At 38.1% G+C, this 14,432-nt stretch overlaps 1 protein-coding gene across 3 annotated transcripts in view; it reads left to right on the top strand.

Annotated features, from left to right (window-relative positions):
- The window catches only part of epha3 (eph receptor A3), a 112,093-nt gene that overhangs the window by 9,293 nt on the left and 88,368 nt on the right, over positions 1-14,432 (top strand). For 2 of the 3 annotated variants that reach the window (XM_037686895.1, XM_037686899.1), the window contains exons 3-4: positions 7,731-7,742; positions 8,514-9,174. In XM_037686895.1, coding sequence (XP_037542823.1) covers positions 7,731-7,742; positions 8,514-9,174 — 673 coding nt within the window. The remainder of the gene's footprint in view (positions 1-7,730; positions 7,743-8,513; positions 9,175-14,432) is intronic. The other variant, XM_037686896.1, reaches the window with a different exon arrangement.

Raw genomic sequence — 14,432 nt, 5'->3', positions numbered from 1 at the left:
AAAAAAAAAAAAAATCAGCAGCCTCTTTCATGTGTGAGTCTCTGTCCTACCAAACCCTTTGGTGGGCTCTTGTTCAGTGTTTATTTGTCTAACTAGTTAGACTGCTGTGCCTCTGGGCTGGCCCGCTGTCATCCCCCCCGTCTTTCTCTTTCTTACTCTCACGCACACACAAACTCACAGCCACACCAACACTATTCCTCTGTTTTTCGTTTATTAAGTGTTAGAATTACTCCTTGGCAGTGGCTTAAGGTAATCCAGTCATTTGTTTCATCGGGCTGCCAAATCTTGTTTCCCTCGGCTTTATACAGCACTTGCACCATGAGAGCATGCTGAGTTTTTTTTTTTTTTTCTTTAAATTTTTTGTGAGGGAGAACCACGTAGAACAAGATATGCCATGAACCAAAACTTCAGGCAAATTTTTCATACATATTGTCTAAAAACTAGGGGATATTTTATGACCATGATCTTGTGAACAGCTGATAGATGAGGTTACTGCAGGGCCACAGGATTTTTTTATTTTTATTTTTTTTTCACATCAGCTCCAGGGTGCTTGATCCAACACTGGACAATGGAATGTGTGATGAATGTTATAGTTTGCAGAAATGCCTGTCTTATTTCAAGTTTTCCTCTTCAAACCAGTTTGGCGTTATCTAGTCTGTGGTTATCCTGTTCATAAAATGCTGCAAGGATGAGAGCTAATGGCATTCATAACTAAGAATGACATCAGAGAGGTAGAGATGGAAATGGGAGAAGGATCAAAACAATGAGGTGAAAGGATGAAGTGCGTGAGAAGTATAGCAAAGGTAATAAGAAGAGGAAAGAGTGAGAAAGTCACATACACAGACAGATATGCTGATGATCAAGTCCTTAAGGTGAATCATCTGTAATTACTCACGTCATCCACGGACTGCGCTCCGATAAGCAGCATGCCCTGAGAGACCGCTACTCACAAATGATTTCTCATAATGTGTGGCAATGGCACCGAGCCTTCTTTGTCTCTGTCACACATGCATTCAAATACAAACACTCATTCACACTGATGGAGAGGCTGCGACTATTGGCCTACTGAGACGCAACATGCTCCAGTCAGAACAAATTAAGAGCTTAGCCTGCCCAGGACGTTCACTCGGGAGCCACCGAATGGACTGATGGGGTGTGTGTCCGTGTGTGTGAGTGTGTTTGATCCAGATATACTGTTATCTGTCTGGGAGGCAGGCTGATTTCTTTGCAGTGTCCAGGGGGCTTAACCCATCACTAAAGACTGTTAAAGATTACATTCTCGCATGCTTTGAAAGCATTCTGCAGCAACAAACCAACACCCCAGACACCCGCTCTGCATGCAGAATAGAATTAATGGGTACATACAAAGTGAAGTACATTCTTCACATCAACAGGGAATACAACAAAGCTGTCTTTGCCAGGAACTTTGCCTTTTGAAACAGTATTGTAAATCTTCATTTATGTCCCTTTCACTCACACATTTTCTGTACTTGTCTAATCCTGTTCAGGGTTAACAGGGCTGGGCCCTATCCAATAGTCAACAGGACATGTCTGGGGTACACCCCAGTCATCAATCTATTACTGGGCCAACACAGAGACACATGGGGCAGACCATAAATGTGCAGACTTATACCTGAAGTGAGTTTAGAATTGCCAATGATCCTTACAGCATGTTTTTGAAAGGAAACCAGAGCAACTGAAGACATTCCACACATGCGTGGAGTGAACTCCCCCAGAAAGGCCTGGGTGAACCAAAACTTAGCTATGAGTCTATTTTACAGTGAGACAATAATGCTATCCACCACCTTACGGTACAACCTTTCATTTATGCCAAACAATGTTTTTTTTTTTTTTTTTTCCAAGCTAAGTCCAAGATAAGATAAAGGATTTTAAGATAAGATACTAATACAAGTTCACGTCTGGTTAGTTGAAAAAAAATAATAATGTGTTCTTTATCTTTTGAATTCATTTTAAGAAACTGCTTTTACACACACAAGCCAGACTAGAAATGCTGCAGACAATATTCAAAAAATGACAAATGTCCATCATGGTGACAGGACTGTCTTCCGAGTGTAAACAAAGTAAATATGAAGCAAGGATGCATGCTGAAACATTTTGCTGCAGTACAGATAAATAAGTAGTTGTCCAAAACTGTTGACATGCTGTAAACAAAACGCTTCGATTCCCGCAACTTACATTTTGCTTTGTCTTCCTTTCTGTGCGGTTTACCTATATGCCACACTAGCATTTATTTTTTCCAGTTGTGAGAATATGTCTCATACAAACCATTTAGTATGTTTAAGATTTGGCAGTTGTGGACTAAAGACTGAAATATAGAGAGGCTGTCAAGGAACGTCTGTGTTTCCAGCATCCTTAACAACTTCTACGTTACTACTTTTGGTTTGTCTCTTAGCAAAATATTTAAACAGTAAACTATAGTGGTGTCCAAAGCCAATTGAAAGTATCGAATTGGAATAGAGATTAATATATTTTTCATTGATTGGCATCAGAGTAGATTAGTCTTAACTTCCAGTATGACATTGTCTACAGTTTTACCGTGCAACCGACACACTATAATACAACTGTTGTACAGCAGCCATAATATTCAATTCAATTCAGTTTATTTATACAGCACCAAGTCACAACAGAAGTCAGCTCAGGGCACTGAACAGAAACATTCATAGATATAAAAAATAAGTTATTAATTATCTGAGGAGCAGACTGCTTTGAGTTCAACTTCATTGCAGAACTCTCATCTTAAGCAAGCATGAAGGCGACAGTGGAAAGGAAAAACTCCCTCGTGAGGAAGAAACCTTTAGCAGAACCAGGTTCAGGACTGCTTCGACCAACTGGGTTTGAGAGGAACAGGAAGGAGGAACAGATACACAATGGCATGTCAAGAAACACATGTTAAGATAGAAGTAGGATCAAATGAAAACTATTCAATTTTAGCAAATAATTTTAAGAAAGTGGTCAATTTATCCTCCAGTAGTCTAAGCCTATAGCAGCATAACAAGCCAATCCTACCTATAGGATTTATAAAAAGGTAAAGTCTTAAACCTAGTCTTGAATTTGGACAATGTGTTAACCTCACGGACATAAATTGGAAGTTGGTTCCACAAGAGAGGAGCCTGATAACTGAAAGAGCTTCCTCCCATTCTGCTCTTGAAAACTCTAGGAGACTGCGAGTAAGCCTGCAGTCTGAGAACAAAGTGCTCTGTTAGGAAAATATGGGACAATGAGATCTGTAATAGAAAATGATAAAATGGAGCTAGGTTGGTGAGAGATGTGTAGGCTATAAGATTTTGAATTCAATTCTAAATTTGACAGGAAGCCAATGGAAAGAGGCTAAACCAGGAGAGATATGATCTCTCCTACTAACTGCAGTTAAGACTCTGGCAGCAGCATTTTGAAGACATTTTTAAAGAAGTATTTGGACATCCATATAATAAACCATTGCAATAGTTCAGTCTAGATGTGAAAAATGCATGAATCGTTTTTTTTTTCTGCATCACATTTAGAGAAGATGTTTCTAATTTTGTTGATATTACGCAGGTGGAAGAAAGCAATTCTTGTAACATTTTTAATGTGGGGGTTAAATTTCATGTCCTGATCAAAAATAAAACCCACATTGTTTAACATTAGAACTGTTAATAATATTTTAAATAATATTGCACAAGACTTAAAATTAAAGACAGTTCACTGTAGGGTGGTAAAAATATATTCAACATATATTGCCCTGCTGGTGCCAAACATGCTGATCATGATGCTAGCGCAGTCACATTGACAAAATTAAACAAAATAATATAGATTTTTTTTTCATCAGACCACATAAGCAAATAGTTTAGACAAAGACATCTTAATCCCTTGTTTTGTACTCTCCTCCCTCCTGTCTCCCCCCTGTTGCTAAGCTGTCAGTCACCTGACATGGTGCTGACATGAGATGCAAACACTGAAGTGCTGGGCTCAACAGTAGCTGGGCAGAAGAGGCATTTATGACATGGAAAAAAAAAAGTAAATTAAGAAAATTTATGTGGCAACAGAGCCAATTCAACTTTGTTTTTGCTGACAAAGGAACATTTTCCCTGTGTGGAACATTTTTCTGACAGCTGTGCAAAAAGTCATTATTTGTTAGCAGTGTTAGCATCATGCAGCCAGCAGCACAATGAGGTAACATTTTATAGCAGAATCATCTGAAGCCTCATTAAGAGCATCATACTGACAGAGAGTTAGACCCATATACTTTTTGAGTAATATCATCATTCATCATGATTAGAAGAGGATGATACGGTTTGGCTGAAGGAGTACACAGAACTATTCCCAACACTGTCTGTGGTTAGAAGAAAGCACATCTGCATTTGTGGAGCAAATTGCAAAATAGAGCAAGTATTGGACTGCGACTTGGCATTGGCTGATTCTTTTTTTAAACTACTTTATATGACTCAGATTGGTATTGGGGACAACAGTTCTAGATCGGCACATCTGTAGTACTTAGCAATACAAAGTTGAAATAAATTTAAAAAAAAAAGAGTACAAAGATATCCAATGTGTATTCCAATGTTTCTTTAGTTAGTCAAGCTATTTTAATCAACGTATGCCTCTGACCTCACTGACATTTTTTAGAACCTCCACCCTCAATAAAAGTAGGATTGCTTTGTATTTGTTGTGGATGTCCAAGCTTTTAAATAAATACTTCTAGTTTTCTGCTAATGTATATGCCTTAATTTATTTAAAATCTACAACAACTTCATTAGTGGTCTGTCCTTTATCCAAACTAGTGGCAAACAAGCTGTGAGTGTGTCTGTCATGCATCAGAGCCTAAACTTTGCCTGTGATGATGTTAATATCATCATCAAAGGCATCATCAAGCTGTCTTTAATCATTAGCCACAATAAAACTCCCCTTTATTTGAAATCTTCAACCTCAGAAATATAATTAACTGGATCATCAGTAACATGGCAAATACATATAAATAAAAGCTTTAAACACAGGTAAGAAAAGCAGAGATATTTTTACTGGACTTAACTTTGAAATTATTATACTTTTTAATAATAAAACCATTGAATTGTAAAATGGTTTTAGTTAAGCTTTGACAAGAGGGTGATCAGTCGTGTTTGCTAATCAGTCTCAGTTACATCTAAGTGCATTGTGACCCTTTCCTGGTCCATAGGACAGTCCTTTACAATTATTGACCTGAACTTCTTTGAAGAAGGTGAATTACTATGATGACTTTGTGTTCCTAAGATGTGCTTATTGCCGTCGCTATGTCCTGAGCAGCTCAGGTTACCACAATTCATTTTACTGTCCTTTTAGCTGCTTCACCTACAGCACAGATCAGAGAAACCAGGAGCAGCATCTCTCCAACCGGTGGGCCAGCTGCGACCATCAAGGGTCAGGGTCAGAGGTCAAAAGGACGAACGTAGGGTCTTTGTGTTGTTATATATCAATTAGGGTGTGGGGGTGGGGGGTGGGGTGTTACACCACCCTGGAGAAAAACAAGGGGAGTCAGCTCACTTATTTACCTTTATTTATTCTAGCTGACATACAGCCTAGCACATTCCCAGAGGGAGTTTCATAAGCTGGTGGAGCTACTTGCTGAAGTAACAAATAATGTCAAACTGAGAACGTTGGCTTTGCATAAAAACAAATAAATGTTTTATTTCTCCTTTTTCTTGTGACAGACCCATGATCAAATTTAACAATCTTTTCTGAAATATGAGAAAACGTGTTTATTACAAACATAACTATGGAGAAATTAAACTTTCTGTATGGTAGTTTTGTTTTTGGTTAGGTTCAAACTTCTCTAAAGACGACTTAAAGCAGATGTGGATAGAATTTAGTGGGATATGAGCTTTTTGTTTTAATGATACATGCTTAACACATACCCTACTGTTTTTCAGTTTTGTAGCAAAAATGAGGAACATTTGATACTTTATTTGTAAAAAACAAAACAAAAAAAAGTTATTACAGTTATTACTCTGAACTATGTTTTACCAGCCACTTCAGTCTTGCATAGCATGTTTGCTAAGCTGCAGGTTTATATTTATGACCTAATCTGGCCGTTATTGTGTGGCAACAGCAATTCCTCACTGTGAATTTCACCCTGAGGGGGAAAAAAAAAGTAAAAAAAAAGCAAAAGAAAGTAAATTTTGGCAGGTATGGCTGGCTATGAGCTGTAGTACAGCATGAACGGGGAAAAAAAAAGTCAAAAGACACTGCTAAATTCATGGGACTGATTCAAAATGCACAACCACATGAAAACTGAAGAAGACGTCGCGCATGCTCTTGGTCACGCTCCTAACCCGTAGAAGTCTTCTATTTAGTCTTGAGGTTGAAGCTGGAGGTTCGGCTCATGATTTTGATGTTTTCTCTCAGAGAATGTTTGAGTTCCGACATAAAATTGCAAAAGTGAGCATTCAAGTCTGAACTGGAAATATAGAGAGCATTCCAAGAGCAATAGCAGAATCACTGGAGGCAGCAGCACAAGGTGATTACTTCAGCAGGAGTTGAAAATTTGAATTTCAAAAAGTTTTTTTTTTTTCTTTTTTGTGGAGACTGTCTCAGACTTTTAATCTCATCTTAAACAAAAAGTCAGCAGCTCACTATATTTCCAGGGTTTGTGAGACACATTCTGTTTTGATCCATTATTTAATGTTGTTCTGATGATTCTGATCCAAATAAACTGGTAGAAAATCCAAACCCTCCTGGAAAACTAAAAACAATGTGTCATGTTTAAACTTACACTGATGGTGGCACATTGCACAAGCTGTAAAAGCTTTGTGATGCTATCTACAGAAGAGAAGAAAACAATAGTTCCTTCAAAAATTGGTATATTTGTTCTGGTTTGCTAGATCAATTCTATAAACGTCTTAAAAACGATTCAAAAGTATAGCTAATTTTGTCTAAAAGGAATATCAAATATATGCAAGAATATTTTCCATGTGCAATACTTAAAAACAACTGAAACATACAAATTGGTCCTGAAACTCGTATAAAAATAAACTAAAATATGCACTTGTGTTATAATTGTTACACAAGATGATATTCTGAAATACCATGTCAGCAGAGTCACTAATCACAGTGGCAGATCGTGTCCTCCCGTTGGTTTCTGTTGTATTAAAGTCTGTCAGCGAAACTTTTTTGCCTGTCATCACGTCGTTCTGTACCAGTATTTATAACCAGGCTTTTAAAGCAGTGAGTACAGTCAGGTGAAATATTAAGTTTAGCCCCACTTTTCTATATTTAGTTCGGTTGAAATCTCCAGTCATTTCCTTGTTAGTGTTAGAGCTTTGGGGAGCTTTGACTTCTTTCTGATGAATGAGGCGATGCCAAAGAAATTATGACGGAGAGAAACTAAACACCAGTGGGGCCTCTCATTCTAAGGTTTCCTTTCATTTAGTCTCTTTTTTGTTATTTTTTATTTTATTATTTTATTGTATTGTCTGTTTTCAAAGATAAACTAAACTGGGTATTTCAGCACAGCTCTGTTTTTTTTAATGAAATAAGAGATGCCTCTCTTTACACATTTACATGCCTCATGTCATTTTACCCACTATTAGCCCACTGTTACATGTGATTTTCCATTTCCCATTGGTGTGTACAGTTTTGATTTGTTTGGACATCAAAACCAAAAAAAAAAGCATGATCTATGAATCTTCCCACTGTGTTAAATTCAAAAGGAATGACTCCACTCTGTTTTTCTCCTCTCCTCTCTTTTTGCTTTCTCCCAGTGGAGGGAAAATGTAAGATAGACACGAACGTTCCTGGTATACACTCACATCTGTCTATACGTCGTAGCTTTGTTGTTTCATAGTGGATTCAGCACGTTTCAGTAGAAGTAGTACTGTGATGCAAATAACCAAGACTACAGCTTGAAAGTCCTCACTTTTAGAGAGAATAAAAGATCGTGTTAGTATAAGGGTGGAAAAGAAACACTATGAGATTTTTGTTAATATTTAACAATAATTAGGCAGCTTTACAAAAAATTCACGATTAAAATGGGAAATCACACTTCATGGGTTTTCTGGGAGATATTTTCACAGCAGTCTAATTGAGAAAACTTGACTATGGCACCAAATTTGCTTTTAATTAATTGAAGTAATTTATATGAGATCTGGTAGTGTGACTTTTCACCCTTAAAGTGTTTATTAGATGCTTAGTATTCAGCAAGAGTCAATCTGAATCTAAATAATTTATCTCTGAATGCTTACTAGGTGGAGATAACTTTATTTTTGTCCCCTCTTGTCCCTCCTTTTTCCCCTCTTATTTCCCCATTTCCAATTCCAAATCCTTACTCAACATTCTATGGATCTCATTGCTGTTGTTTTTTTTCTGTTTCCATCATGACTTATATCTTCATCCTTTTATTTTATTTTTCACAACAATATATCTTTATTTATTTTGAACATCTCACTTGTGAGTGTTTAAATTTCTTTCTCCCCCTCTTTTTGGTCTTTTTTCCTCCTTTTCTCCCTCCATTTCTCCTTTCGACCCCTCCTTTTATTTTCTTCCAGTGGGAGGAAATCAGCGGGGTGGACGAGCACTACACTCCAATTAGGACCTTCCAGGTCTGCAACGTGATGGAGTACAGCCAGAACAACTGGCTTCGCACGAACTGGATCCCTCGACAGTCAGCAAGGAAGATCTACGTAGAACTCAAGTTCACCCTGAGAGACTGCAACTCTATCCCATTGGTACTGGGCACCTGTAAAGAGACCTTCAACCTCCTCTACCTGGAGAACGACGATGACCAGGGAAGTCATTTCAGAGAGCACCAGTTCCTCAAGATTGACACTATTGCTGCTGATGAGAGTTTTACCCAAACAGACCTTGGAGATCGCATCCTCAAACTAAATACAGAGGTGCGCGAGGTGGGCCCCTTGATCAAGAAGGGTTTCTACTTGGCATTTCAAGACGTTGGTGCTTGTGTAGCTTTAGTTTCAGTTAGGGTTTACTTTAAAAAGTGCCCGTACACTGTGAAAAATTTGGCCTCCTTCCCTGATACAGTTCCTATGGACTCACAGTCCCTGGTGGAGGTCAAAGGTTCATGTGTCAATCATTCTAAAGAGGAGGAACCTCCACGGATGTTCTGTAGCACAGATGGAGAATGGCTGGTACCTATTGGGAAGTGTCAGTGCAACCCAGGATATGAGGAGAGGAGCAGCGCCTGCCAAAGTAAGACCGCTTTCTTTCAATCATTTTTATCTTTGTCACATGTACCACTGGGTATAGTTTTGCCATCTGTTAATGCTGTGTACATTTATCATATGCCTATCTTCTTTTGGAGTTTGTAGCCAAAGTACAAATTCTCTAAGGTTGCAACAGTGAATTCTATGATGTGAAGGTTCTCTCACTTCATATCTGTCTGCTCAAGGACTTTAATGGCAAACACCTAATCTCTGTGTGTATAAAATGTGTGTGTTTGCGTGCATTCTGAACGTGAGAACTTCAAACAATTCCAACAATCCTAGGGTGTTTTTGGATAGGTTGTCCAGTTGGACAGTCGTAGGTCCGTGTACGTGAATGATGTGTTATCCAGCTCCTGCACCTACGGTGTGCAGCTAACAGTAATTCAGGGGTAGTCAGTGACACTTCATCAGCTTTGGGAAGATCCTAGCCAGGACTGCATCGATGGGTCTGATAAAAGAGTAGGTCGGAGTGGGTCGTGAATAATGAAATACTTGTGGTGATGATTGTGGGTGCTGATGAAAGCAAGAGTGGGTAGTCATTTGAGATGGCTGCTTTCATTGTCTGATCATCAAGACAGTAACCGCCCCCACCCCACCACCACCACCACCTCCACCACCCACAACCCAATGCAGAATCTGCACACATTGAAGAGAAGATTGACTTCTGCTGTTTCTTCTTGATTTCAGGATAAAACAAAAATGTCAAACTTATTACTATCATAGAGTGATTTTTCCCACCTATTTAAAATTGCAAAATTGCTCAAATGGAAAGCCTGGGAAAATTAATTTTACACTCAGTGGGATGGATTTTAACTATAATACTGTGTTAAATGTAGACACTTTATCTAAACCTATAAACATAGTACTTATTAAAAAAAACAATGTGTTAATTTACAGGTATTTACAGGTATATATATATATATATATATATATATATATAATTTTTATTTGTATTTTTTTATTTAGATGTAAAGGCTTGCAATTTTTAATATTTGAGCTAAGATGTCTATTTTGTAGCATCCAGCAAAGTTAAGTCAGGTCCTCTGGATGGTTTATTTTAATTTAAATGTTCCTTCTTTCATCCAAATGACGTCACCAATCCAAGGAGCCACAACAAACTCATTCTTATAAACAGCTCCTTCACATTGTGGGTCAACCAGTTTGATGGTGCTCAGATGGTTTCTTGAGTCCGACCTCTCCTTCGCCAACTCGTTTGAGGCAGTCATGACCAAAGTTGTTCAAAATATCCTGATTGTTGGTTGTGCTATTTATAAGACTGAGTTTGCTGCAGCTACTCGGACCGAAGAAGTCTTTTGGATGAAAGATGAAACATTTCAACAAAAACAAACCATCCAGAGGACCTGACATAACTTTGTTGGAATTTTCAGCCACGATTATTGAGCAATAATCAGGATATTTTTGAATCAACTACCGATAAATTAATAATCTCAAAATTGATCATCACCAGTGTTCTCTTGAACTTAAACTATACAGAAACAGCTTGTTAGTGTAACTTTAGGTGGTAGCCTTATGCTTGTGCTTTGTTTGTTTGTGTTTTGCTATTTGACTAAGCAAGAGGAACAATCAACAGTAAGAAGAAAAAAAAAGCTGTTCTAATGCTTTGGAGCCTCACTTTCGCTTTGTTATGGAAGATGGCTGTGGTCCACAGTAACTCCACGTGGGTTCTTCCGTTTTTGGTTTCAGTGAGCTCCTCTAAGCTGAAAAAGCCAGACACAGGAACCATTTGACAGCACAGCCTCTGCTCTGCTGATTCCCCACAGTGGTTTTAAAGTTAAAACTGCATAGAGGTTTAGAACAGAGGATTTGCCATTTATCGTTCCCAGTTATTGTAGCCTGTCCCAAATGGTCCCTTGTTCATCAACTCTCTCTTCTCCAGAGGCATGCTCAAAGTTAATTAAAGATCAAAGGCAGTCTAACAGGTCAAGCCCCTGCTGTCAGGGCCAGAGGAGACTCTTTTTCTGGAATTCTGGACTCCAGACAAGCCTAGCTCACTGCCCCAATGTGAGGTCAATTTCAGTTGAAGCTGTCAGATGAAAAATATGATCATGAAAACAACAAATCTACAACATACATATTAAAACATAATATATTCATCTATACTTTTTGGACCATCATACACCAGTTCACTCTGTTTTCAGTGCACTTTAATGAAGAAAATAAAAAGACTAAAACACAATTACATTTAGTTTGATAGCTGTCATTTGGGTTCCACCCTCAAAAAAAAAAAAAAAAAAAAGCAATGATAACATGGTGTTATGCCAAAAAAATGGCAGATGCAATAGATCACCCTGATCAACACCACCTCCCCCCACCCCCACCCACACACACACACACACACCAACATATACACTCACATGCCTCTCCTATCACCTTCCAGTCACTTCCTGCCTCTCTGCAAATTGTGTGAATGTTTGGATGTATTTGACAATCTCTTATTAGTTTCAGAGTGGCCTAATGGACTCTAATAAGGTCTTGTGTTTCCATGGAGTGGGACAGCTGCACCAACAGGTCCCCACAGCCCCCGTATGCAGCCATCAGGGGCCCCATTGCGCCGCTTGCTCTCCAGGCTCTCTGTGTTAACAGATAGATGGCTGAATGGGGTTAGGCCACCATACACACCAATGGCTAAAGAAGATGAAAACATATTTACAAGGCTACAGACAACTTAAAGTGATGGAAACAGATGTTTAGGTGATGGTTTCTCAAGTATTTACATGTTACAGACCTTCAAGTGAACAAGACCCCACAAGCTACTTTATCCTAGAAGTCAGTGATCTAATTTTATTAAATTAGCATTTTTTTAAGCAGTAATTCTAAAAAAGATATATTTTTTATTTTCCTTTTTACTAAATGCTGCATTATTTTTTACATCATATTTGTTTATTGAGGATGAGTTTATCCTTGTCTATATATATAATAATATTAATATTAATAATAAAGTGTTATGTATTGTCATCATTGTATGTTCCCATACAATGGCGAAATCGTCTCTCTGCATTTAACCCATCCACCACCAGGTGGTGCAGTGGGCAGTTATTGAAAGTGCTCAGAGAGCATTTTGGGGATAAGGTGTGCTGCTCAGAGACACCACGAGATGTGCAATGACTGGGGATCGAACCTGGGACCTTCGGGTCCAGAGTCAGCTGCCCTGCCCCTACACCATCCCATGTACATACATATAATACACTAGTATTAGACTATCATTAGACTATCATTGTCTTTATGGCTTGTAAATGTGTGTCTGTGTGTTAGGACAGAAATTATTGTGAAAGCATATATATTTTTATTTGTGGCTCTTTTAAAAGAATGCACATATTTTGTTGGCTAAGCCCATAGTCATATATATGTTGACGCACCATTGAGCGCTGAATCGTACATCGACATCGACATCATTTTAAATGTGGCAGAACTGCCAGTCGTTTATTGCAAACAAACGGACAGATCTTCATAAAGCACTGCTGCAAAGTGTTTTAGGTTGATTCCTGTCATTCAATGGGGGCCCAGACGCTGTAGAGGCAGGGCAGCCAACTCGGGACCCGAAGCTCCCAGGCTCGATCCCCAGTCATTGCACATCTCGTGGTGTCTTTGAGCAGCACAACTTATCCCCACAATGTTCTCTGAGCACTTTAAATAACTGCCCACTGTGCCACCTAGTGGTGGATGGGTTAAATGCAGAGAGCCAATTTCACCATTGTATGGGAAAATACAATGATGACATTACATAACACATTATTAGTAGTATATTATTATTTGCACACACTAATACAGTATATATTGAAAACAGACACCAAAAACAACCTTTGTAACTTTTAACGTTATAAGTTACAAATGTTTTTGGTGCCTGTTTGTTTTTCATATATTTGTGTTGTGTTTGTGAATGACAGGCATCAACTTAAAACACTTTGTTGAACAATGCTTTATGAAGTTCTGTCCATTCTTTGCATTAAATGACTGGCAGTTCTGCCACATTTAAAATGGCAGACACTTTGATGTACCGTCAGCCCGCTCAACGAGGCATCTAGTATATATGTCTATGGGCTAAGCCAATGGCATGGCATGTTTGGGGTACCTTTGTGTGAGTGTGTGAGTATACTTTGTGCAGATGACTGAATGTATTATCAACAAGAGGCCGTGTGTATACTCTAGAACATATGTCAGTGATTTTGTCCTTATCAGAAAAGGCAGTGTTGTCAGGTTTATTTGTCAGGGAAAGTTTTGGGGATTGTGTAGCGACTTCAGTCAGCGTCTGGGTTACAGTATGTTCTGTGTTCTGTGAGCTGCCTTTCGCCTTTCCACACAAATGTGAGTCCAGATCTAATCTCGCTAAGTCAGTCTTTCATCTGTCAATACAACAGACTGAAGCAGGTGAACTGACTCCTATCTAACATCATGTGTGAAATTCCACAACTCTAATTTGATCCTAAAACAGCAAACGGCTGACTGTTTGTTAAAAGTGTGTGTGCATTGCGTGTGTGTGCGGCTGTGTGTGTGTCTGTGCAAGCAGCTGTTCTGTTGTATTGTGAGGGGAGACGCAGGTTTACATTCTTGCTGAATTCATCAAGGCACACAATCCGGAAACTTGCCAGAAACGAAATGCTCATTACACTACAGAATAAATCTTTACACTCAGACACTCACATATGCCTCAACTTGTCTCGGCTTTACTCCTCTGGATTACCGTCTTTTATCCCATCCTAAGAGGAGGAATAAAGTCAGGCTGGCTCTGTAGACAAAACACTTGTTTGAATTAACCTGTGTGTTGTGTGTTTTCAGCTTTTTAGACCTTATGTCTTTTTAGAGTGATAAACATTTATAGTTATTTTATTTTTTTTCTGGTGCCTGTTCTGCATGAATCAGCAGCTACTTAGAAATATTTAGTTTAATTCTTACTTAAATATACAAGAACATTTAAATAACTTGTATACAATATATATAAACAAATACAATATACAATACACATACAATATATTACTATACAATAATAACAACAATAAGATAAATAATAGTAATGATGATAACAATGATAATAATGATAATAATAACAACACTAATAATAATACAGCATTCAAAAAATATATTAACAATATTCATTATGAAATATATTTTAAATACATACAATAAATGATGCATCAATCAATAAATTGCGATTTTAGTGGCTTCTGTACAAACCAGTAACTAGATTCTAAAGCAATTATATATATATATATATATATATATATATAT

The sequence above is a fragment of the Nematolebias whitei genome, chromosome 13 (genome assembly GCF_014905685.2).
Source record: "Nematolebias whitei isolate Nwh7 chromosome 13, NemWhi1, whole genome shotgun sequence".
Classification (NCBI taxonomy): domain Eukaryota; kingdom Metazoa; phylum Chordata; class Actinopteri; order Cyprinodontiformes; family Rivulidae; genus Nematolebias; species Nematolebias whitei.
The sequence above is the reverse complement of the archived record's forward strand: the minus strand, read 5'-3'. Positions and strand labels throughout refer to the sequence as shown.